Source organism: Micromys minutus (assembly GCF_963924665.1).
Source record: "Micromys minutus genome assembly, chromosome: 1".
Classification (NCBI taxonomy): Eukaryota; Metazoa; Chordata; class Mammalia; order Rodentia; family Muridae; genus Micromys; species Micromys minutus.
In genome coordinates this window covers 243218357-243242522 of record NC_137969.1, presented here as the reverse complement: position 1 = coordinate 243242522, position 24166 = coordinate 243218357, and the positions used below count along the sequence as shown (strand labels likewise).

General features: G+C 47.2%; 2 protein-coding genes across 5 annotated transcripts in view; one reads left to right on the top strand and one right to left on the bottom strand.

Annotated features, from left to right (window-relative positions):
• Positions 1-8984, top strand: part of NRDE2 (NRDE-2, necessary for RNA interference, domain containing) — a 32102-nt gene extending 23118 nt beyond the window's left edge. For 2 of the 3 annotated variants that reach the window (XM_080917144.1, XM_080917143.1), the window contains exons 9-14: positions 962-1137; positions 2884-3270; positions 4103-5028; positions 6011-6149; positions 8229-8300; positions 8705-8984. In XM_080917144.1, coding sequence (XP_080773270.1) covers positions 962-1137; positions 2884-3270; positions 4103-5028; positions 6011-6149; positions 8229-8300; positions 8705-8830 — 1826 coding nt within the window. In that variant the 3' untranslated portion in view covers positions 8831-8984. Of the gene's footprint in view, positions 1-961; positions 1138-2883; positions 3271-4102; positions 5029-6010; positions 6150-8228; positions 8301-8704 lie in introns of those variants that run through there. The other variant, XR_013975041.1, reaches the window with a different exon arrangement.
• Positions 8985-10620: 1636 nt separating this feature from the next.
• On the bottom strand, positions 10621-23573 carry PSMC1 (proteasome 26S subunit, ATPase 1). Of its 2 annotated transcripts, none has more exons than XM_080919620.1 (11): positions 23515-23573; positions 20719-20772; positions 19892-19988; positions 18944-19068; positions 18307-18492; positions 18006-18134; positions 17200-17296; positions 14428-14617; positions 13696-13847; positions 12788-12942; positions 10621-10947 (listed from the first exon to the last, which is right to left on the bottom strand). In XM_080919620.1, the coding sequence occupies exons 1-11, from the start codon at positions 23515-23517 to the stop codon at positions 10813-10815; spliced, it is 1323 nt and encodes a 440-aa protein (XP_080775746.1). In that variant the 5' UTR covers positions 23518-23573; the 3' UTR covers positions 10621-10812. The 2 variants fall into 2 exon arrangements, with proteins under 2 accessions (XP_080775746.1, XP_080775745.1); XM_080919619.1 differs by lacking the exon at positions 23515-23573 and adding an exon at positions 23264-23468.
• Positions 23574-24166: the final 593 nt, after the last annotated feature.

Genomic DNA, 24166 nt, shown 5'->3' with positions numbered 1-24166 from the left:
TTGCACAGGCTTTGTTGTTTGCTTTAGTGTGTGTGTGTGTGTGTGTGTGTGTGCATATGTGTGTGTGTGCGTGTGAGTGCGTTCAGCCTTCATCTTTCTGCAATGATGGGCACTAGCTGGAGAGATGGCTCAGTGGTTAAGAGTACTGGCTGCTCTTCCAGAGGTCCTGAGTTCAAATCCCAGCAACCACATGGTGGCTCACAACCATCTGAAATGGGATCTGATGCCCTCTTCTGGTGTGTCTGAAGACAGCTACAGAGTACTTATATATAATAAATAAATAAATCTTAAGAAAAAAGAAACCACCAAACTTGTTCTGGATGTGATTGCTGCATTTTACTATGCCCTGGAAATACTTGGCTTTGCAGGCAACTGAGACGTCTTTATTCTTTAATACTACATGTTCAGACTTAGGAAACAGTGAAATAAATGGCTGGATTTCCTAGATTAACAGTTTTTAAGTCAAGCAATAATGATAAGTCACAAATAGGAGGCCACTGCCTAAAAATCATGTGGGTTAACCAGTGCGGTTATTAAATTCCATTTATTCAAAAATGGTGTTCAGAAATAATTACGTCTAGCTGTCTATTCTTAAAGTGCATTAAAATGAAATTAAGAATTCAGTGAGTCACATGTAGGTGGTGGCAACTTTAGCACAGATAGTGTTTTTATCATTTCAGGAAGTTCTTTTGGGCAGTGACAGTCTAGAATTCTATTCCCAGGTTTTTGTTTGTTTGTTTTTGGTGAAAGCATTAAGAAAAAAGAATCACCGTTTCATCCTTTATCTGCTTCTTTTTTTCTGGGACTCTCTGCTTCACAAAAGTCCTTGAGGTGGGGGTGGGGCAGCCTGGGTGATCTTTCTCTGTGTCATCTGCCCACATTGAGCTGGTACAGGAGGTGATGGTGGTGATGATGGGTTTATTTTCTGCTCCAGTGAACTAGGTGTCTCATTATTGTCTAGATGAGGAGGACGAGGAACCAGAAGAGGAGGACCAGGAGATAAAAGACAAGACCCTGCCCAGGTGGCAGATCTGGCTTGCTGTTGAACGTTCTCGAGACCAGCGGCACTGGCGTCCCTGGCGCCCTGATAAGACCAAGAAGCAAACAGAGGAAGACTGTGAGGACCCCGAGCGACAGGCATGTACTCTGCAGTGTGTGCTCTCGCGTGTGCCCGTGTGCGTGAGTGTGTGCATGTGTTCATGCATGTGTGTGCTCATGATAGCCAGAAGAGAGAATCAAGTATTCTCTCCTCTTATTCTCCACCTACTCCTTTGAGGCAGAGTCTCTTCCTTAACCCAGGGATTTGAAATTTTGTGGCTGGGCTGAAAGCCAGCACACCCCAGTGATCCTACCTTTCTTGTATCTGGGGTTACAGGCACATGCAAAGCTACCATCTTGTTAAGTAGACAATGATAGATCTGAACAATGGGTCTCATGGTTTTGAACCCCTGAGCCTTCTCCATCCCCTGGGCATGATGGATGGAGAAGGAGCTGGTGCTGATAATTATCTCATTAAATGGTTTGAGACTTGCTACTAGTGTCCAGTGTCTCTGGAGACTTTAAAATAAAGGAAGATGAGCTACTTTGTTTGTTTATTGTTGTATTGAGGCTGTGTAGTCAGAGCTGGTCTTGAACTCATGATCCTCCTGCCTTTAGTGACCCGAGTGCTGGGATTACAGGTGTGTGCCACCACCCCCGGCTAAGAAGTGCTATTTTGATGCCTGGAATTGATCCCATTTTACAGGATCCCAGCTCATTGTTTGTCTTGTGATGCCGTGTGTGTAGATCAGGAGATTTTCTCAGTGGACGAGGCTCTTGTGAGCTTTCCTGCAATTGAGGTGCCTTAAGGGGTGCGTTGCCTCTTGCTTGTTGCTTGCCACTCCTACCTACACGCTGTTCCATGGCCTCTGCTCTGGTCCAGAGCTCATGGGTGCTGAAAGGGCATCTGACACTGGAACATGGAGGCCTCTGTGCCTGAGGTGTAAGGAGTGGTCAGACTGCAGTTAGGACCTCGAGAGTAGAGGTGGACCGGAAGCAGCCTCCGATGAGACTTCAGCAGGCCTTTGTGGGCAGCAGAGCTGCTGGGAGGTCCCAGCCCTTCCCTGGATGGAGCTACTGGATGTCTGCAGGGGGGATCCTTGTTTGGGCGTTGGAGGATTTCAAGGAGTTCACAGCTGAGCTGGTTTCTGGAGCAGACTGTCTGAGGAACTTCCTGCCACTTTGCATTTTCTCTAATCGGAAACCCAGGGGAGAAAAGCTTCCTGGTTAATTAATGGTTCCGCTTGTTGAATCCTGGGCAGTCCAGTTTGGTTGTGCTTGAGCTTGTTTCCTCTAAGGGAGGCAAAGAAAGCAGTCAGTATGACGGCACCTTGAGACCGGACAGTGTCCCTGGCTGTGTGTTTGAAAGTGATGCTGGGAAGTCACGTTTACAGAGACTCAGTGCTCCCGTGAGCGTTTACAGCCAGCAGCATGCACGGTCCACTGCGCCTGTTGTCTTAACCGTGTCCTGTTCATCTGTCTTTGAGCTGTTTTCTTTTCTGAAGCAACTGCCTAGAAAGAAACTACGAATTTAAATCTCCCACCCTAGAATCAAAGGTCTCTTAACTGTTATCTGCCGGCATAGCTGCGAAGTCCTTTGCTTTCTAGAGTGAACAGGGCCCAGGTTCCGTGAGTCCCCAGGTTGCCCCTCCGGGCTTCAGCTTGTCTTTCTCCAGCTGTCCATGTTGCGTTGGGAGGCCTTCTGATTCTAGCGCTGAAAGAAAACCTAGCTACTGTCTGTAAAAACGTACTCTACTTTGACTGGAGTTGAATTGGCACTGTCTGTCCACAGTGCTGAGTCCTGTGAGCCTCTGTCTGACTGGCCGTGTCTTGTCTTGTCTGCAGGTGCTGTTTGATGATGTTGGGCAATCTCTGATCAGACTTTCCAGCCCAGGCCTTCAGTTCCAGCTCATTGAGGCCTTTCTGCAGTTCTTGGGCGTGCCTTGCGGCTTTCTTCCCCCAGCGTCCTGCCTCTACCTGGCTATGGACGAGAGCAGCGTCTTTGAGAATGAGCTTTATGATGAAAAGCCCTTGACTTACTTCAACCCCTCATTCTCGGGCATTAGCTGTGTGGGCTACATGGAGCAGTTGGGTTGTCCTCGCTGGACCAAAGGTCACAGCCGAGAGGGCGAGGAGTTTGTCCGCAATGTCTTCCACCTGGTGCTGCCTTTGTTCTCAGGCAAGCGGAAGTCCCAGCTCTGCCTCTCCTGGCTACGGTACGAGATTGCAAAGGTAACTGGCGCGGTCTCCTCCCTCACTGCATCTCACTGTTTCCCCCAAATGCACCTGTGTGTCATCCTCACAAAACTTCCTCCTTAGGTTGACTCTGGCAGTCACCTCAGATGTGGAGGAACAGCAGGCAGGCAGGAGACAGCCCCGTGCTTGGTGGCCAGAGCTGTCTGTTGTCTGTGACTATCCAGGCACTTAGTGCCAAGAGGCAGCATCAGCCTAAGCAGGGCTTCTTAGGATAGGAAATAAGCTACTTTCACTGTGCTCTGTAGCGGGTTCCCAGTCACTGCTCCGCCCTCTGCTGGCCATTATTAGTACTGACTTCTGTTCACTTTGGATAATGTGTTCTCAATTTTTTAAAAACAATATATCCTTTGGTAATTTCATACATGAACACAATGTATTTAGATCATATATATCGTTTCCATGCCCCCCATCTCATATCTCCTCATACCATCCTGTACAACAAGTTTGGAAGATGTTATTGACCAAGTGATTGAGTTACCAGAAATGTGGGAAAGAGACATGGAGTTATGGTAAGTTTCATCATACCCCACCCACAGCAAGCTCTTGCTCAGAGGAAAACGCGGCCCATCCCTTTGGAGGCGAGCACTTGGAGAGGGTCAGGCTTGTGTGTTGGGAGTTTGAGTAAAAGCCTCGATCATGTTGGGCCCTGTGGCCATGGTAAACCCTGATTTCATCGCCAGCTCAGGGATCTGGTGTTAGCCAGATTTGGCTGAGGCGTGTAGGCACTGCTGCCTTGCCAGTGCCTCCCAGCGTGACAGACAGAGGGAGTGTTTGGGGACCCAGAGTTGTTCTTTTCTTTTTGCTGTAGGTCCTTTGGTGTCTGCACACTAAAAAGAAGCGACTGAAGTCTCAGGGAAAGAACTGCAAGAAACTAGCCAAGACTCTCCTTAAGGAGCCGGAAAACCGCAACAACTTCTGCCTCTGGAAGCAGTACGCACACCTGGAGTGGCTGCTTGGTAACACAGAGGATGCCAGAAAAGTGTTCGATACGGCGCTTAGCACGGCGGGCAGCAGTGAGTGGAAGGACCGTGAACTCTGTGAACTCAGTCTGCTCTATGCCGAGCTGGAGATGGAACTGTCGCCCGACTCTAGAGGAGCCACCGTAGGCCGAGCTCTCCACATATTAACGCGCCTGACGGAGAGCAGTCCCTGGGGGCCCTACACTGGGCAGGTCTCGTCCACTCAGGTTCTGAAAGCTCGGAAGGCTTATGAGCATGCTCTGCAGGACTGCCTGGGACAGAGCTGTGCCTCCAGCCCAGTGACTGCAGAGTCTCTGGACTGCCTGGGTAGCTTGGTCAAATGCTTTATGCTCTTCCAGTATCTGACCGTAGGGATCGATGCTGCTGTGCAGATATATGGTCAGGTATTTTCCAGACTGAAGGGCTCTGCTCCCCTAGAAGGCCCTGGGCCAGAGGACAGCACCAGCTCCCAGAGTTTGACCAGTGTTCTGGAGGCTGTCACCCTGATGCACACAAGTCTGCTGCGATTCCACATGAACGTCTGTGTGTACCCTCTGGCCCCTCTCCGAGAGACCCTCTCTGACGCTTTAAAGCTGTATCCAGGCAACCAGGTCCTTTGGAGGGCTTACGTACAGGTTCAGAATAAGTCCCACAGTGCTAACAAGACCAGAAGATTTTTTGACACAGTTACCAGGTCTGCCAAACATTTGGAGCCTTGGCTTTTTGCAATCGAAGCTGAGAAGCTGAGGAAAAAGCTGGTGGAATCTGTTCAGAGGTAATTACTGGCAGTCTCCTGCATGGGCTTCACAGACCTTTATGGGATGGCTGCTGTGTTTGCAGCCACTTGCCAGGTCTCAGGCGTATAGCAGTGGACATGGCCCAGGCCCTGCCACACCCGGTGTGACTGCTCTAGTTGTGTCACTGAAAAGTGAGTAAGACACTTAGGAAGTGCTCCATCCTCTTAGAACCGGTGGCGACTATCTTCCTGTGCCAGGCTTCACCCTGACTGGTTTCTGGTGTGTCTGAGGAGCTGTAAAGAGAGCTCTGTGCTGTCAAGTGTACACACTCTAGAGGCTCTGATGCCAGGACCTGCTCTGCCACTTGTCACCTGGGTGATTTGGGGCAAGCATGTCACCTCTCAGTTTTCCCTCCTGTCAAATGGTAATCACAGAAGAACTGACTTCAGGGGTTTCCCCTCAGGTCCAGCACAGCAAGTGTGTGGCCTGAAGATGCGGCCCAGAGGCTGCAGGCCTCTGCTGGCAGTCACTGAGAACCGAGTCAGGCTTTCCTTGTCTTCTGACATAGTGTGGCACATCTGAAGGCTGATGATCATCTTGGGAAGCACGTCAGCTTTAGGAATCATTGTGTTTTTTTTGGAATGTTTGCTTTGCTTCACACCAGTGAAGTCCTAATAAATTAGGATTCCTTTGAATGATAACTTTATTTTGCTTGGTTTTTGTTTTATCCAGTGATATTCACTTGGTCCGAGTCTTGTCCACTTTAAATTGGAAGGCCTTTTTTTCTCCCAGGGGAGGACTTTGCATTCTGATGAATGGGGTTGTGTGTGATTGCTGGGCAGGTTCGGCATAGTGAAGAGCCACAAGTGTACGGCCAGCATGTCCACACCTGGGGGACAGAGCTTCCCTGAAAAATGGATTCAGGTGCTGCTGCCCTTTGCCATTGCTGAAGTATGTCTTTCCCGCTGTGATGTTGGGGACAGAACTTGTCTTAGAGTGACCTGAGTTCTTTCCTTGCAGGGTAGGTGGCAGGGAGGTCCATGCTACAATCCCCGAGACTGGCCTCACACATCGGATCAGAGCTTTGTTTGAAAATGCAATTCGCAGCGACATGGGCAGCCAGTGCCCCCTTCTGTGGAGGATGTATTTGAACTTTCTGGTAAGAAAAGAAAATACTTTTGGACTCTGCTTTTTTTGTTGTTGTTGTTAAAGCCCAGTGTATAAATTTATAAGCAGGCAAAACTGCAGCCGTCTGTAGCTGCTGCCCAGGAAGGAGGGCCTTGTTTCCTTCCCTCTCTTGGGCATTGGCTAAGTTTTATGTGGACCAGATTGAGTAGTGTCTCCTCTTTCAGGATATTTGAAAGAACGAAATTCAAGAGTAATTACTGGGCATTTGCTTTCTCTGAATTGGCTTTGTTAAGCTAGTAGTGCCTTGGAAGATGGTCCAAGAGCTTTTACTTCAGAGAAGCCGACATTCCTGCCATTCGATTCACAAGAACTTCCTGGTCTTGATTTAACTTTGTTATTAAAAGATAAGGTTCCATCAAGAATGTGAAATTTTGAGTGGGATGTAGCTCAGTCCTAGCATGCCAGGCCCTGGGTTCAGTCTCCAGTACCACTAGAGGAGAAGGCAGAGGAATTCAGTCTGACCTACTTCTTAGACCAAGGTGCCTTCCCTGGTCTCCACATCAGCCCGGTCTGTATTGAAGGCCTAAGGGACCCAGACGATGTGTTACCCAGTTCAGCTCTTAGTGCATGGGGCGAAAGCAGGCACATTCTTAGGTGCAGAGTTGTAGCCTTCACAATCATTCTTCTGTCTAGGTAGGTGTTTGTGTGTGTATACACGTGTGGGGGTCAAAATGTCAACCTTGGGCACTGTTCCTTGGGTGCATTTCACTGTTTGTATTGAAATAGGGTCTTTCACATGGCTTAGAACTTACCAAATAGGCTAAGCCCACTGGGGTCTGCCTTCCAGTGTAGGGATAACAGCTCTCTGCTACCACACTTGCTTTGTGTTTTTGTTTTTTACGTGTGTTCTGGGGATCTTTGTGCTTATGACAAGCATTTTACCAGCTGAACTGTGTCCCCAACACTTGGAGGAATTCTTTAGGGTTGGAAGCCTAGGTTTATGGCTGAATTCCATGCAGAGCAGAGGGTTGCGTGGGGAGATGGTATTTATGGTGTGTCCTTATTTGACTGCCTGGCAGCCTGATACAGCCAACAGGAAACTCTGGCTTTAGTCAGTCTCTTTCCCTTTCCCTGTCTCCCAACCTTCCTAAGCAAAGGAAAGAGTCTCAGAGTGGAGTGGGGACACTTGTATATTTGTCAGCTTCATGTCCCAAGTGTTTAGATGGACACAGGGACAGGTCAGATGACAGTGTTTTTACTGAGACTTTAGGGAGTGGATATGCTTGGGTTGTATACAAAAAACTGCTGTTGATTTGAAAAGAAAGGTCTGGACCCTTAAGAAGTTTGTATCTTTGAAGTAGTGTTAAAACCAAGGATTAATTAGAGCAGTGACTTTGCCTGGCAGTTCCTGAGGCATCTGGGTGGGCTCCTAGCACTTTGGTTAATTAACTACAGATGAAAGAAAAAAAAAAAAGTAAAGAAGAATTAAAGTTTAAGGTGTGGGCAGAGGTGTCAGGATAGGAGAGAGCTGCTCTGTGAGGCTGTCAAGGATGGTGGCTTGCACACTTGCTGCGTGCTAGCATGCGGAAATGTTTAGGGCATTAAGCCTCACTGTTGGTTGGATATAGAAAGAAAAGGAATCAGACAAACAGCAGATAAATTTCCTACATAGGCTGAACTTCAGCAGATGGCAGTCTCAGTGTGATGGGACCTCTTAACAGTTAAGATTTGTTATCCTCCTGCCTCAGCCTCCCCTGGTGGACGTGCCATCATGCTTGATGTGTAATGCCTCTCAGAGAAATGATGTAACTAGTACCCAGGGGATCCTGGATTCTTGGTTCTCTGAAGATAAAGTTCTTTAGATAGCAGATGGCTTTCCATGAGCATCTCACCCCCAAGCACTCTCTCTAACACCCAGATATGATAGTGTATAAAGGGGACCTAACACGGCTGAGCCCAAGAGTGTTCTCTGGCACTGGGAACCATCCCCTGCTTGGTGTCAGCCCACATGCAGGGTTATCTTCCGTTATCTCAGGGCAGGGGTAGATTGTGCCACAGTAGCCTTAGCTTCCCTGCCTCCATGGCTCACTTTAATCTCTTCCTAACTCAGGTTTCCTTGGGAAACAAGGAAAGAAGCAAAGGTGTATTCTACAAGGCCCTCCAGAGCTGTCCTTGGGCAAAGGTAAGCTTTACTCAGTGCTTGCTATCTTCAGCTTCCCAGGGTGCTTCCTGCCTAGGAGTGTTAGGGTGTGTGGCTTTGCGGGGCAGTACCCTGTTCCAACACCTTTTCCTCGTGACACCGTCCCCTGACACCGTCCCCACAGCATGAGTTCCTTGTACCTGTCCTTGTAGCGGTAGAGATGGTTCTCTACGGGTGAGCTGCTTTCCCGGCATTCCCCTGTAGTGCCCAGATGCCCGTGTCCTACCCAGACCAGACAGGGTCACTGCAGTGCCTGCTGACCCTGCTCAGCAAATCAGGGCGAAGGCTTCACTGTCTTTACTGCCATCCCGTTTTCCCTGGACACCAGCAGGACAGGGACGCTGGGACTCTTCCACGCTTACGGCCAGTGTTATCTCTGCCACCAGGTGCTGTACATGGATGCTGTGCAGTATTTCCCAGATGAGCTGCAGGAGATCCTGGATGTGATGACTGAGAAGGAACTCCGTGTGCGCCTGCCCCTTGAGGAGCTGGAGCTGCTGCTGGAGGATTAGATTGCAGCCAGGCTGCCCACAGAGCCCAGAGCCGCAGCTGTGCAGGGGCTTTCTCCACTGTCCTGGTGGGGCTTGGATGTATTGTTTTACATATTATATATGTGATCTGTATGTACAGATGGAGTCATGCCAGCGATAAACCTTTTGTGGTTGAGGTGTGTGCAGCTTCTTACTCTCTCTGCCCTAGCCCGCTCAGCCCAACACTGCATGTGTCCAGGATCCTGGTTTAGGCCTCTGACCCTGGAGTCACAGGTCTGGCTACTTGCCCTTGGGCTGATACATTGTTCTCTGTCTTCCATCAGCACAGGAGAAGGCTATTTAATGTTTCCTGTCTTGGGTCCTAGGTGTGGCAAGTCTAGCCAACAGGTAGACTTGGACCAGGAGCATCCATAAGAACCCATGGGTCTGCCTTTCACAGGAGCCCAGGTCTCTGACACTTCAAGCCAGGTGGCACCCTCAGGGCTGAATTTTGATGCTGTGTAGCTTCTCATGGAGACCATACAAACAGACTACCCACTGCAGACTCTTTCCCCATCCCCAAGGTAGCCACATTCTAGACCTGGAACCTGTGAATAACCTATGGAGGGTTAGTCAGGGATGCTGTCAAATTCTTATGGTCCAGGCAGAGGCAGAAGGAACGTTGAGAACTTAATGCCTACACAGTAAGTCTGGATTACAATGAAGCCTGGGCTACATATGAAGATCTTAATGACAAAAAGTAGGAAGGCTGTCCTAGGGTATCAGTCTGGTCAGAAGACTCTTGGAAGGTGAAAAGGAAAAGTAGAAAGGAACACACTGGAAGGGGGGGGAGGGAAAAAAGACAAGACTCAGAGCTTGACCTACTGTCTGTGACCTTCTGACTGTGAAGGTGGAGATTGATGGGGTCCAGGAGTCAGGATGGCCTCTGCAAGCTGGGAAAGGCCTTCAGTTGACCACAAACACAAGGAGCTGATTCTGCCAATATGGACCTCATGTGTTTTTGTCTTGCGCATCCGGAAGGAGTGCAGTGGACACCAAGATTCTAGCTTTCTGAGTGGCCTTCTGACCTATAAGCTACGATACATTTGTACTTGAGTCATGGCAACAGGAGAGGAATACACCTTCCCTCCATAGGCCACCTACTTCCTTGTGGCTTTAAGAAACCATCTGTTAAGAATGGAGGTTTATAACCCAGAACTGAGCCAGGCATGGTTGGGATAAGATTCTTCCCTGACTCCTCGGGGCTCTCAGCCCAGTGTCGAGGCCCTACACAGCCCACAGTAAAGCAGTTCCTTCAGCCACATTAACTTAGCCTTTACTATTCAAAGACTACTGGCCTATGGCTCTGCCCAAGGCACTGGCTTAAGAAATATGAACTGGGGCTCCTTGTGATTGTCTATGAGCTTCCCTAGTACAGGAACATCTGCTGCAGGGCGGTGTGGGCGTGCAGCCAGACCGAGAGTGCATGCTTATGCTGAGTACCTTTCTGTCAACTTGTCAGAAGCTACAGTCGTTTGGGAAGATGAATGTTAACTGAGAGAATGTCTCCATCAGATTGGCCTATAGGCAGGAGTACTGGATTTTCTTAATAAATGCCTGATGTGGGAGGGCCCAGCCTGCTATGAGTGGTGCCGCCCCTAGTGGGTGTATGAGAAAGCAGACTGAGAAGCCAGGCAGTGGATTCCACCACAGCTTCTGCTTCTTGCTCCAGGTTCCTGCCCTGACTTCCCATCACGATGGACCCTAAGCTGAGATGAGATGGACTTTTCCCAACCCCCAGTTGCTTATGGACACAGTATTCGTTACAGTAATAGAAAGCAAACCAGTCCTTTATTGGGACAATGACCACAACAATGGAGACAGACCACACGGCATCCTCCATGATACAGGCTTTCTACTAGCAAAACTTAACTGGAAAATAATTCCTTGGGGCAGCTTCCCATCCTCCCAGATGGGGGAAACTCATTAAGTTCCCTGAAGACAACTCTGCGGACTCTGCGGCACTAGAGATACAGCCCCTCTGGGGTGCCCTCTTGTTTTTTATAAAGAACATTCTCTTTAGATTTTTTGAAGTCTTCGTTTGTTACTTTCATTCTGCGTTCCCGCAAGGCCATCAAGCCAGCTTCTGTGCAGATTGCCTGAAAGAAAGAACAGTGTGGGCCGGGTGTGCTACAAACGCCTTTAATCCCAGGCAGGTCAGCTGCAGAGCCAGGCCAGCCAGGGCTACAAAGAGAAACCCTGTCTACAAAGAAAGGGGGAAAAAAGAACAGTATGTTCAGACTGAAACACTTATTTTTAACTTAAGGAATTCAGAGATATTTTGAAATAAAGTAAAAGACAGACTAAACACAAATTGCTCATTTGGGAACAGGTTATTTTTTTAAATGTCTCATGTATCATAATTTCTGAGAATCCAAGATGCATAAACTGGGAAGACTGTAGGGGGTAGACTGGCCCAGAGATCTGGGATTCTGAGCTGTGGCTCAAGTTCTGGGCAGTGAGTTAATTCTTGTAGCTTTACTTTCACTAAAAATAACTTTCTTACTTTCTTCTTTTTTAAAAGTTTATTTCATGTGCTTTTCCTGAATGTGTGACTGTGTGAGGGTGTTGGGTCCTCTGGAGCTGGAGTTACAGACAGATGGGAGCTGCCATGTGGGTGCTCAGTATTGAACCTGGGTCCTCTGGAAGAGCAGACAGTGCTCTGAACTCTGGTCCCCTCATTAAAAACAGTTCTATGAAATATAAAAAGTAATATGCCAAAAGGCAGGGAGGTGAGTGCATGTCCATTTGATTTATTTATCAGAGCATATATTGCCGTAAATACGCTGACATTTTGCAGGTCTCTGAGTTTGGTTCCTGGCACCCATTTTGGGTTCACAAACTAAGTCAAGCTTCAGGGATTCTGATGCCCTCTTCCTGCCTCTATTTCTAGGCATAGTCCCACATGCAAATACACATTTAAATATAGTTCAAAGTAAAAATTAGAGCCAGGTGGTAGTGGGACACCTTTAATCCTAGAACTTGAGGCAGAGGCAAGTCTCAGAGTTTGAGGCCACCCTGGTCTACAGAGTAAGTTCCAGGACAGTTAAAGCTACACAAAGAAACCCTGTCTTGAAAAAGAAACAAAACAAAAAAATTAAACCTAAAAAAATCCAAAGTAACAAGACTAAAAGACTCCAGTCCTGGCACTAAAAGTTGCTGTGGAAATGGCTCAACCAAAAAGTAGGTGTGCATGAGGACAGGAAATGGTTAGCCATTTAAACTTAGGTGATGGGTGTGTGGGTGCACAGATCCTGGTAACTCTTGATTCTGAACTCTTGAAACGTTGGTATAGCACGATTAAAGTAACTGTCCATAGGAAAGAGTGCCCTCAGCTATTTAACCTATTTAACCTAGCTTCACAGGCCTGATGCCAGTGACCTCAGCAACCAACTGCAGGCGCTGGTCTGGAAATGTCTGTGCTGCTCCTCCCTAACCAAGGCAGCACACTGGGGAGGATCCCGCTCCTTGAGGGAAGGGAGCCTGCACTGCATTCATTGCTCACAGAGCTGTGGAAAAGCATATTAACTCACATCTGCAATGAAACCAACAGTAAAACTGAGTATAGCCCATCCACACAGGGTGGGAAGAAGAGCGCAGAGTGTAGGTACACTCTGCAATTCTGGGGACCTTCCAGCAGGCGCTTCCCTCACAGAGGGCAAAGGCAAAGTCTGACTTTCCTAAGCAGGTCACCCAGGTCTTGCACAGGTGGTAATGTTAGTAACTGATCCTTGTGGGCTTATGGGGGTAGGGTCATTTACTTCATAAATTAACACATTAAATGACTTCTAATAAAAAGCAAATCTTTCATTTGGATGCAATGTCAAAGCCGCATGAATGATTGTAAACCCAGGCACCCACTCTCAGCCTAACTGCCACTCCTAGAGTTTGCAGTCTAACAGCCTACATTTCCAGAGGCAAGCCCACCTAGCCACTCACCTTGATGTCAGCCCCAGAGAGGTCATCCTTGGCCATGATCAAGTCATCCAAGGTTACATCATCGGCCAGAGTCATTCTGCTGGTGTGAATCTGGAAGATACGCTTCTTGGTCTTTTCATCAGGCAGGGGGAACTCGATCTTTCTGTCAATGCGGCCTGCAGGTTACAAAGCTTCAGCTACTTTCATCAGACCCACACTCGGCCCCACTCAGAGCCCGATCCACCAGGGCAGCTTTACTCAGACGATGCTGTGGGGAACACCACCTGAACCCTAAAAAGAACATTTCTGTGCTCTGTGAGTACCTACATCTGAGCTCACCCCACTTAAGCCCTACTCTGCTACCTTCAGGAATAAACACAAGGAGAACTTGGATGGGGTTGGGACAGAGCAATCCCACCACAGAATCATTCCACAGTACGGCTTCTCGTGCTTCCTGAATGTAATCGTAAGTCATGGCCTACCAATCTTTTCTTCAGGGTAAAAAGCAAGTGCTCTAAGCTAAAAAGGAAATTCTGAGCAATGGGAGGAAAATAGCGCAAAACTAGAACGAGAACAGACTTGAATTAGGTGTGTGTGTGTGTGTGTGTGTGTGCGCGCGCGCTCGCGTCTGTCTTCAGTGTCAGAGACTTGAATTTGGTGTGTGTGTGGTCCCCTGCCCCAGTACTAGGATCACAGCAGCACACATCATAACCACCTTGTATATGTGGTTCCTCAGACTAAATTCTGGCCCTTTAGCCCACGGGCAGGCGCTTTCCTAACCCGACCATCTCTCCAATCAAGAAGCTGTGTTCTGGTAAACTACACTGCACAGTAGTGCTCCGTTCTCTGTACTGTTGCACAACGACCCCAGTGTACACTTCAAACACAAACCCATTAATTTCCCACAAGGAAACGAAAGCAAATTTGACCTGGTCTGATAAGTGCTGGATCCAAAGTTTCTATCCGGTTTGTGGCCATGATGACTTTTACATCTCCCCTGGAATCAAATCCATCCAACTGGTTCAACAGCTCCAACATCGTCCGCTGAATCTCCCTCTCACCGCCAGAGTTTGAATCATATCTTTGGAAAAAGAGACAAAGAAGACCAAACCGCTGTTAGAAGGACAGGTTCTCCTCAGCCTCAGCCACTCCCTAGTCTCCGGTACAGCAGTGGCAGCACGACATGCTTGGTCAAACTCGCCTCAGTTTACACCTGACAACGGGCACTGTGATGATCACCTTCTGAAAGGGCTGGGGAGGGGGGGTCGGGGTGAGCATGGGCCCTCTTTCTCTGCTGCTCTGCTGGATGGAGACATGCTTGTCTGCTGGAGCACTGAGCAACAAGGCATGCTCCTAGAGCAGACGTAGCCCTGTGTAGACAATGATGCTAGAGCCCTGCTCTTAGATTTCATGGCCCAGAACAGAGGGGAAACAAATTTCTATTTTTTAAACCACCCAGGCTGTGGTGCTTTGTCTTCAGTGGCACAGATGGAAAGACACACTTTTAGACCCTCCACTGCACAGCAACTCTGCCTGAAGACCACCATGATCCCTTGAGTCCCCAGTCTGGAAGGTACGAGCTCCATGCCAGCACAAAGAATCCAGAGGGCCACGCACAGCAAGGGCTGTTTAACTTACATGCCAGTTCAGGGCAAGTCTACCTTTTGGTCCCAATGGCGTCGATTTCATCAATGAACACAATGGACGGCGCATGCTCTTCAGCAACCCGGAAGAGCTCCCGAACAAGTTTTGGCCCGTCGCCTAGGTACTTCTGAATAAGCTCTGAGCCAACTACACGCAAGAAAGTTGCCGAAGTTTGGTTCGCTACTGCTTTGGCCAATAGAGTTTTACCTATTTTGGGAAAAGAGATTAAGACAAAGAAGAAAGCCATTTAACTGCTGTTAGGAGCATCCCACCTGATGGACGGACACAGACAAGACACCGCTGTCTGCCGTTCAGCTCTCCTAATCTAATACAAACTCTGACTACTTTGAGCTTTCCTTAAAGTCATCAAGACAATGTTGTCAATATCTTTACTTAGTTTTTCTCATTAAACAACATAATATTTATGTGCATGTTGTATCTGTGTATGGGGCACGTGGCATGGAGTGTGTGTGGAGGACAGAAGACAGCCTGGCAAAAACACTTCCCTTCCTCCATGTTCAATGGGTTCTGAAGATCAAACTCAGGCTGCCAGGCTTGTGTGACAGGCACTATTATCACTGAGACATTTTGTGAGCCCAAAGTGTCATCTAAAGCAGCAGCTTTCAACTTGTGGGTCAACACCCACTTGGGACCCATTAGATATCCTGCATATCAGATATTTATAGTACAAACATAACAGTAGCAAAGTTTCAGTTATGAAGTAGCAACAAAAATCATCTTATAGGTGGGGTCACCACAACATGAAGAACTGTATTAAAAGGTCATAGCATTAGGAGAACCAGTGATCTAAACAATTACCATAATGACCTATAGAAAGGTACTAGCTTTCTGTACCAGCAATACAATCTGTTTTTTTCTGGAGGGAGCTTTTTCTTGAATCCATTCTAAGTTGCACATAGAATTAACTTAAAGTAATCAGACATGGTAATAAACATCTAGAATCCAGCACTTGGGAGGTGGAGGCAGGAGGACTAGAAGTTGAAGGTCATCCTGAGCTCGACAGTGAATTCAAAGTCAGCCTGGCCTTCATGAGGACCTATATCAAAACTAATAAATAAATGAACAAATCAAAAAATTAATCTGGCTTATTCAACCCAGGATTAGAAAACAAAATAAACTCCCATAGAACCATTAGTGATAACATACTTTGACACAAAACAGCCTTCAACACAGACCACAGGAAGGTAGTACTGGGTAGGCTTGTGGGTTTTCAAAATACTGGAAGCAGAACCAGTCGACGGAGCCCACAGACAGGAGTTGGGGAGTGCAAAAGACGTCTTAGACTTGGCATTCTCTTCCCCAGGGAGGCACTTCCTCTCATGGATCTCAAACTTTTAAAATAATTTATGTTTGAGTACACTATTGCTCTCTTCAGACACACCAGAAGAAGGCACCAGATCCCATTACAGATGGCTGTCAGCCACCATGTGGTTGCTAAGAATTGAACTCAGGACCTCTGGAAGAGCAGTCAGTGCTCTTAACCACTGAACCATCTCTCCAGCCCCTCAAATAGTGTTTCTAACATTGCTCTATCACTGGTATTTTTTCTTTCAGGTTGTACACACACACACACACACACACACACACACACACACACACACACACACACACACCATTAGCCTTGGTTGACCATGTACTGTGAATTCACTTTGGGAGCACTAAACAACGCTGATACTCATCCCAGCTCCAAAGACCAGCCTTTAACATAGGCCAGTCACCAAAGAGTACCCAGCTGAAGAGTTTTAGAGTTGTTAAGACCATGGCCATTTGAAAGTGAGTGAGGAGGGCTGGGTATTAGCTCAGAATGAAGGAGAGCTGGGGAATGACAGGGGCTAAGCTTTGTGGTCTGCTTGGTGAAAAGCCTAAGGACGCAGTAGGATTCCTGGAGACCAAGTTGGGATGGTAAAGACGGGGTGGGCCTTTAGGACAATGAGATCTTAGTGTATAGGAGTAGGCAAGGCAAGCTGCTGGTTACTTCAAGTGCCACAGGGAATCAGTGAACAAGCCCCCCGCTCTGACAGACCTGTCCACACCTCATGAGGTGTGCACTGCTGGGTCAGGACGACAGTGTTGCAGCTCCAGCTGTTACCAGTTTAATGCCAAAAGCTCTGTGGCCCTGAGTCATCACCAGCCTCTCTGTGGCTTTAATTTCCACTGGGATAAAGCAGAGTGGCTTCTTCTAGCTTCAGGCTTCTTAGGGAAAGTACTTCTCAGTCTCTTCATAGCTATCAACACAGGTCAGTAGGAACTCAACATGAGTTCTCTTAAGCAAATGACCACTCTCGTTTTAATCTGCAAGGTAATCAACTGCCAAGCTTTGGTCTCTACAGCTTAGGACAACCAACCAACTGTAGTATTAAATGTGTGTTTATCATCGTCCAACAGTATTTTCGTAGTGCTATTGCAGGAAATGGACCCGATCCAGCACCTCACAATAACTTTGAAGGCCATCTTCACTGCTGGTCTGAGGCTTGGCCATGCTGCAGGTGAACGCAAATGTGCCTTTGAGGCTGGGACAAGCAGCAACAATGTTTAGAGCCCCCAAGCTGATGTCAGTGTACACAGTCAACCAAGGTTAAGAACTTGTTTTGTGTGTATGGGAATGGTATCGGCTTGTGGACCCAACCCATGGCTTTGTGCACGCTAAGCAGCATGTTCTACTTCTCCTCCATACCCTAGCTCCAGAGCTAAGCTAAGGAACTGGTGTCTTGTCTTGCCAGTGCTGCTGGAGAGAGGAGTGGAGTGCCCACAGTGTTCAGCAGGCATACCTGTTCCTGGAGGACCATAGAGAATGACCCCCTTAGGGGGCTTTATCCCCATCTCTTCATAATACTCAGGATGGGTAAGAGGAAGCTCCACAGACTCCTACAGAGAAGAAACACTTGGTAAAAAGGAAAGTTTAACTGAGGTTATTAGTAGTACTTGACAGGAAAATATCTTGTTTTCCACAAAGATAAGCACAAATCTTTCTTCTGAACCTCCACTTAGGGTAGGACATGCTAAAAAGGACGTATGTCTCATTGAGTTTTTTTGTCTCACCAAGTTCTTCTTCTTTTTTTTTTAATCAACTTCCCTTTCCAAGCCACACCCAGTTTTCCTTTTCCTTTCCAGAGGTCAACCTTGAGGAACATTTAAGCTATTCAGGAACAAAATAAAACTGAAGGAAAACAGTGGAGATCTTTGGCAGTTCTGACGACTTCCTTATGGGTGGAAGGAAGAGCTGGCACATAGCCACTCTGAACAGCCACAATCCCCAGGCTCCAGGAGCACTCAGAAGCAGGGAGTATGGCCTGGGCCTCAGCACTTGTGGGCCTCCATATAACAGCACAAGTCAGCACAGCTGGGAACACCACATTTTCACCCAATGCTCACTCATATTAACTATGCAGAGTGTTAGAGCACTACAGGACTAGCATAGTTTACTGTGGTTCCCAGTTCCTAACAGTACTGAGCACATACAGATCCACAGCTGGAACTGCTCAGTGAAGGGAAAAAAAGCAAACCTCCAAGCATCCAAACAGGACAGCTCTAAGAAACCACAACTCCAGAAACCCAGACCTGGTCCCCGCCATACCTTAATTTCCTGGATCTGGTTGTCCAGTCCCCCAATATCTGCATAGGTTTCCTGGGGGGCCTTTTCCACTTTCATCACTGTGACCAGGGGATCCGTGTCATCCATTAGCACCCCTATCACAGCATGTACCTACGAAGGATCAAGTCTTAGCATGTGACCTTTTCAATCTCTGTTTATGACAAACAGTACCAGTATCTTTCCCCCTTTCCTGAGTGCTTTGCTGACCCAATGCCAGCACAAGCAGCCATGTCTAAGAGAAAGAACACACTCCTATGAGTCTCCTTAAAGATCCACAACTCACCTTGTGGTTGAGCAGGACTGAACAGCCTGGTTCCAGCAGGTCCTTGTCTACAAATGACAGGATGCTGACGTAGTGTTCTGAGCCCACAGATGTGGACACAATGGCATGATTATCATCAATGATCTCTTCCAGGGTTCCTACAGACATGGGGGTCCCCCTGAGATCATCTACTTTTGACCTTTCCTCCTAAATAGCCAAGAAGAAAAAGCAGATTAGACCTTAAGGCAGAAGATGCATTTACAAAGCATCTGCCTTGAGTTACAAAGCAGCAAATGCTTGCTTTTCTCATTCATTCATTTTCTGTGTAAGTGCACGAGTGTGCAGAGACCAGAGAATAACCTGCTGCGTGTGTACTCCTGGCTACCTGGAGAACTCCTGAGTGGCTGTGTTGTCTAGTCTCGCCTCCTGTCTTACTTCAGGGTGCCAGTGTGCACTGCATGTGGATTTTTACCTTTACAGGTAACGTGGTTGCCAGGGTGCAGTCAGTACTCTTACCTGCTAAGCTATTTCCCTGGTTTAAAAGCTAGGCAGTCAGAAGTGTGCACAGGCTCACCCACTTGACTCTCACCTGATGACAGTTTTAGGTTCTCAGCAGAACTCACTCAGTAAAGAAAAGTACAGAACCTTCTCCACTCACCTCTTGCTTTTCTTCTAATGGTTTCATCTGCTCCTGATTTCTAATGAATTCTTCCTCCATAAGAAGATAGTCTTTAATTCTCTCTAGCTTTAATAATTTCAGGCGGCACTGGGTGTGAGGTGTTACTGTAATTAAAAAATAAGGCTTTAGACATTTGGAACTTAGAAATTTACAATAAAGATTTACTTTATGGTCATCAGAAGTCCATTAAAAGATTGGCATTTTAAAATAAATGTTAGTTCAGACATATTCAACATTAATGTAGTGATACTTCACTTTCCAGTATGAAAGTCAGCAGTTCAAGTTCTGTTCCCACTGTGGTGCATTAACCCAGCACTCGGGAAGCTGATGCAAGAGGATCGAAAATCCGAGACCATGCCTCACAACAAACAGGGCCATCAAGATAAAGGTTCTATAAGGACTTTCTGTGCAAGCCCATGATCTAAGTTTTACCCTCAGAACGGTGACAGGAGAGAACCGAACTCCCAAAGCTGCCCTCTGACCTTGACCTCACACTGTAGCATGCCATGTGTGTGCCCTCCATAGGATAAGAAAACATTAAAAAGCGATAAATGATAAATGACTTACATGTGTAACACCTCAGAGAGGTTAGCTACTTAGACAGTGAATAGGATGTCATTCTCTCTCTCTCTCTCCCTCTCTCCCTCTCTCCCCCTCTCCCTCCCTCCCTCCCTCCGGGATCCGAGTGCTAGGATTACAGACCTGCACCCTGGCTCACTGTGAGTGGTTAGCATGAGACTCATGTAACTTTGTATTTCAAGATAAAATGTAACTTCTATGGTGACCCAGTAGAGGGCTAATCATGGGTTATAACCAGAGCTAGCTTAAGTCTTTCCACTTCCTGCCCTCCTTTGTACTCCACGATACACGATACACGCAGAGTCCTCTCCCTGGGGGCTGGGGGACAGCAGAAGAGCAGAACGTTACCCAGTGGCAGTTTGCTGGCAGCATCTGGTCCCTTCGTTTTCTTCTTCTTTTTCCCCACTCGAGTTGGGACAGGAGGTTCGTATTTCTTCTTCTTGTCCTTCAGTTTTTAGAAGAGTAGGAAAAAGATGTTACATGGAAACCAGGAAATGGACATTTACTTTTGTATTGCTATCATCTATTTCTAGGGTACAAATGCTCCCCTAGAACATTTTAGGGTATTTAAAATAACTTCCTTTTATTAATTTTTTAAATTAAAATATAGTTACATTATTTCCATCTTTCCTCTCATCCCCACCTCACACAGATGGTCTCTTTTTAATCACACACACACACACACACACACACACACACACACACACACACACACACACACACACAAACACACACACACACACACCCGAGTCTGCAAAATGACCACCTTTCAAAAAGTAGATTTTACATTCCGCTCTCTTAGTACAATCTGACTGCAGCAAGTAAGTGTAATTTCCTTAGAGAAATGGCAGCGAGTCCGATTTGTTTCAGTAAATAAACAGATGTCAGAGTTGAGTTATTTGCTGTTTGGTTAGATGATGCACATCTCACACCTCAGAAAGTCAAACACTTACAGGTGATCTACTTTAAAACTTCCACAATGTTTATGCTTTAAAAAGATATCACTAACTCAGGGCAGTAGGTTCTTTAAAAATGAAGCAGGGTACCCATCTGTACACAAGGTCACTGAAACAGCTGCAGCTCTTCACTTTTAAAGTTGGTGGCACCATAAAGAACTTGCTGAGACCTCAGGCAGTTTCTACAGCACAGTCAGATCTTGCTTATTACTTATTTACCTTGTCATCCTTCTTGCCACCCCCAGGACCATGGCCACCACTCTGACTTTGACCCTGAGGGATAAAAAAGACAGGCACAGATCAATTCAGAATACAACCAGTTCAAAAGAGCATCCTATTGGTGCTGTGACTCTAAACCACAAGCACATCTCCACTGAAGTGTAGAAATCGAGTACCTGGAAGCCCAGGTACGCATTTACTGTGGAGGCATGACTTAGGAACCAGCCAATGACCAAGTCATAAGGAAGCTATCAGTCAGAGAGCACCCCTCTCAACCAGGAGGTTCAGACTTGCCATTCTCTGATATAAGCTACACCCCAGACTATGAAAGCTGTCACGTCACATCTTGCATATCCATGGCCATTTACTCTCTCCAGAGGCCCACAGGACCCAAAAGACTTTTGACAGCTATGTACCAAGCTCCGACAGCCTGGAATGCCTGGAAAAGTCTCTCATCCTAAAAGCTATCATCTTAAAATGTACGAAAACCTTACCGGGATTTCTGATTTTAAAACAATGCTTAACACAGGGTGATGACTTAAATGATGGAATTTTACATTCCTGTGCAAAATACGCTGTTTAGTGTGTGTGTGTGTGTGGATCTGTGCCTGCACACCAGGGCACACGTGAGGAAGCCAGACAACAAACTTCTAGGGATTGATTCTTTTCCTGGACATAAAACTCAAGTGCCATCTCGTCCACCCAATGGTGGGCTTTGAAACAGGAATAACAGTGGGGCTACTGATTCACCACCCCAGGGAGGCACCTCTCACTACAATACTAGCAGCTTTAGTATCAAGACAAAACCACCACACCAAGGTTACCAAGCAGACATGCTGCCAAACATATTCCACCACATGCAAGGTTCTTAAAACTTTGTGGTTTACTCTGAAAATACTTAAGGGCTGAAGAGAGATTCTGGGGGACTCAGTTGTGCTGAAATGGGATGAGCAGGTTAGAGCCTTTAACAACCTCTTACGTCCTAGGACATCTTGCTCATGGCTGACACAGCCAATGTCTGGGAGGCAGTACGGGTCTATGTGTGTGCTAGCTATTTTTCCTTCACTAATTAATTCAGCACAATCCCAAAACAGGCTTCATGATTCCTGTCACAGATGAATTACTGACAAGCCTGGGAATGTGGCCTGTGGGGTAAGTCAGGCTCCTCCATGAGCTTGGATGTCAAGTGGATTCTAGCTTCTTCTCACTCGCTGCTGAAAATGAATACACTAAATGTATTTCCTTATCGTGTCTATGAATTAAGTTCCAACTGGGTCAGGATTGTTACAGTGCAGCTTCGCAGGGGTTGGTTCAAATCCACCCTGGTTATAGTGTGTCTCTCCACACCCCATTCTCTTCCTGTCTATGTCTTATTTGGCCTCCAGCCTCCCCCAGAGAGCTACTACCCTGTCCCTCAATCCTCAAAACCCATCAGCTGTTCCCTGTTCTTTTTGCTCTAAACTCTCTAGTTCAGCATGCTCAGTCCTTGCCAAACCTAGCCTTCCTAGGGTCATTTACCATTCCCACATCTTTCCAGTTTGGTTCTAGTCAAAGATATTTTCCTCATCTCTGAGACAATTCACGTGCTTCTCAGTCTCAAAGAATAAGAGCTAAGCCTTTTATAAAGCTCTGGAAATATGCTGAGCAGAGCACTAAACACCCTTGGAATAATACCTCATTTGACTTTAATGATTTTTTTTTAAGGTTTTTTTTTTTGTTTTTGTTTTTTGTTTTTTTTTTCCGGGGGCGAGGCGGTAGATACCAGAAGGTGTTAGATGGGGGTTACAGACTGTTCTGGAGTCTCCTGGCCTTTGTGCTGGGAAGCAAACTTGAGTTTACTGAAAGTGCAGCAAGTGTTCTTAGCCCCTGAGCCATTTGATTTTTAAAGTACCCCTGATATACAGACAGATCAAAGGACCAAGGTCCAGAGAGGTTAACGGACTTGTATACTGTTACAAAGCTTGCTAGAAACCACACTAAGTGACTTAGCGCAAACCCTGAGTGTTTCTCAACTGCTCTAGAAAAGGATTTGTGTCCCACCTATATGGCCACTGTTTCCTCGTTAAAATGGGGACATTAATAATAATCTTCGGGGTTGTTCTTAAAAATAAGAACTCTGGGGAAATGTCAGGCGCATGTTTGGAATACTTTTCAAAGTCTTCACAGATCCTTCGTGTGTTCTGGTCTTCACCCACACTCAGAAGCACCGGCCTAGCAGCCTATGATTCAGGCTGACTTCAGTACTCCCTCAAAGGGCTCTCTCCTTTTGTATTTTCTGACCCTCTGCCCGGCCCCGGCTTCACTCAGATATTACCACGGATTACTACTCCCTTAATTTGGGCCTCTACTCAGACTTCACCTTCTTACAACACAGCCACATAACGATCTGGCACTGACATGTTTATTGTCTCCCTTCCTTAGAATGGAAGCGCCACGGAGGAAGCGACCTCAACCGTGCTCGCCCGGTACTCTGAGTGCCCACATCTGAATCTAGCCCAACAAACCAAACCGGAGAGCGCTGAGCCGTCGGCGGATAAACACTAACACTGGTTCTGCAGCTCGGCCGCTGTCCCCAGCGTCGGCCGGGGCTGTGTCGCTCCGCTCTAGCCCTTCGGCGCCTACTCGATCGGCTCACAGCCGGTTTGCCCCGTAGCTCCCCGGGCGCCGTGCCCGCCGAGGAGCGAGACACGCTCCGACCCGCGGGCTGCAATGAACCGGAGCGCCGCATCGCCTCGTCCTCCCGCCTTGGGGCGCTTCGGTACCCGCGACTACCACCCGAAACCCTTAGTCACTCACCATCTTCCTTCAGCCGTCCAAGTCGCCACCGCCGGAAGTGCATCCACTAACGCGACCCCGTCCGGAGCGGAAGTGACTTTAAAAAAAAAAAAAAAAAAAGGAGAGCGAGGCTACGGAAGCCTATCGGGACAAACTTTCTCACGGGAGAAGTTGCGAACTAAGTGTTTATTCCAGCGATTTGGGTTAACACGTGGGCAAACTTAAAATAGTTCACTCGAGGGGATCCATAGTAGCTGCTGTTAGACTTTTGTCAGTAAGTTAAGACAAAAGAATGCAAAAAAGGCAGCAATGGCACTTGGGACTGAGAAGTTGATGTGTTCACAGCATTTATGTTCTTTTTTTACTTTCTGTCATTTGCCAGTTGTCTTGAGAATATTTCTCTGCCTAAAGTCATCTAAATGTGTGCATTTTCTTTTCTTCCCATTGATGACAAGGGGCTGATGAGGGCAATACTGTGTTAAAATTACCCTCGAGGAGCTGGAGAGACGGCTCAGCAGGGAAGAGCAGGGGACCCACATGGTGGCTACAACCATCCAGGGCACCTGTAAGCATGTGGTGTGCAAACTTATACATGTAAACATAAATAAAATAATTTTTAAAAAAAAGGACAGGACACTGAAAGACGGCAGAGTCCAAGTGCCACCGAGGAGGG

Coding starts and splice junctions, on each gene's coding strand:
- PSMC1 (XM_080919619.1), bottom strand. CDS start 23,446: ATGCGGCGCTCCGGTTCATTGCAGCCCGCGGGTCGGAGCGTGTCTCGC. Junction 14,618..17,199: donor CTATGGTCCTCCAGGAACAG/GTATGCCTGCTG, acceptor TTCCCAAAATAG/GTAAAACTCTATTGGCCAAA. Junction 10,948..12,787: donor TCTCTGGGGCTGACATCAAG/GTGAGTGGCTAG, acceptor TCTTTCTTTCAG/GCAATCTGCACAGAAGCTGG.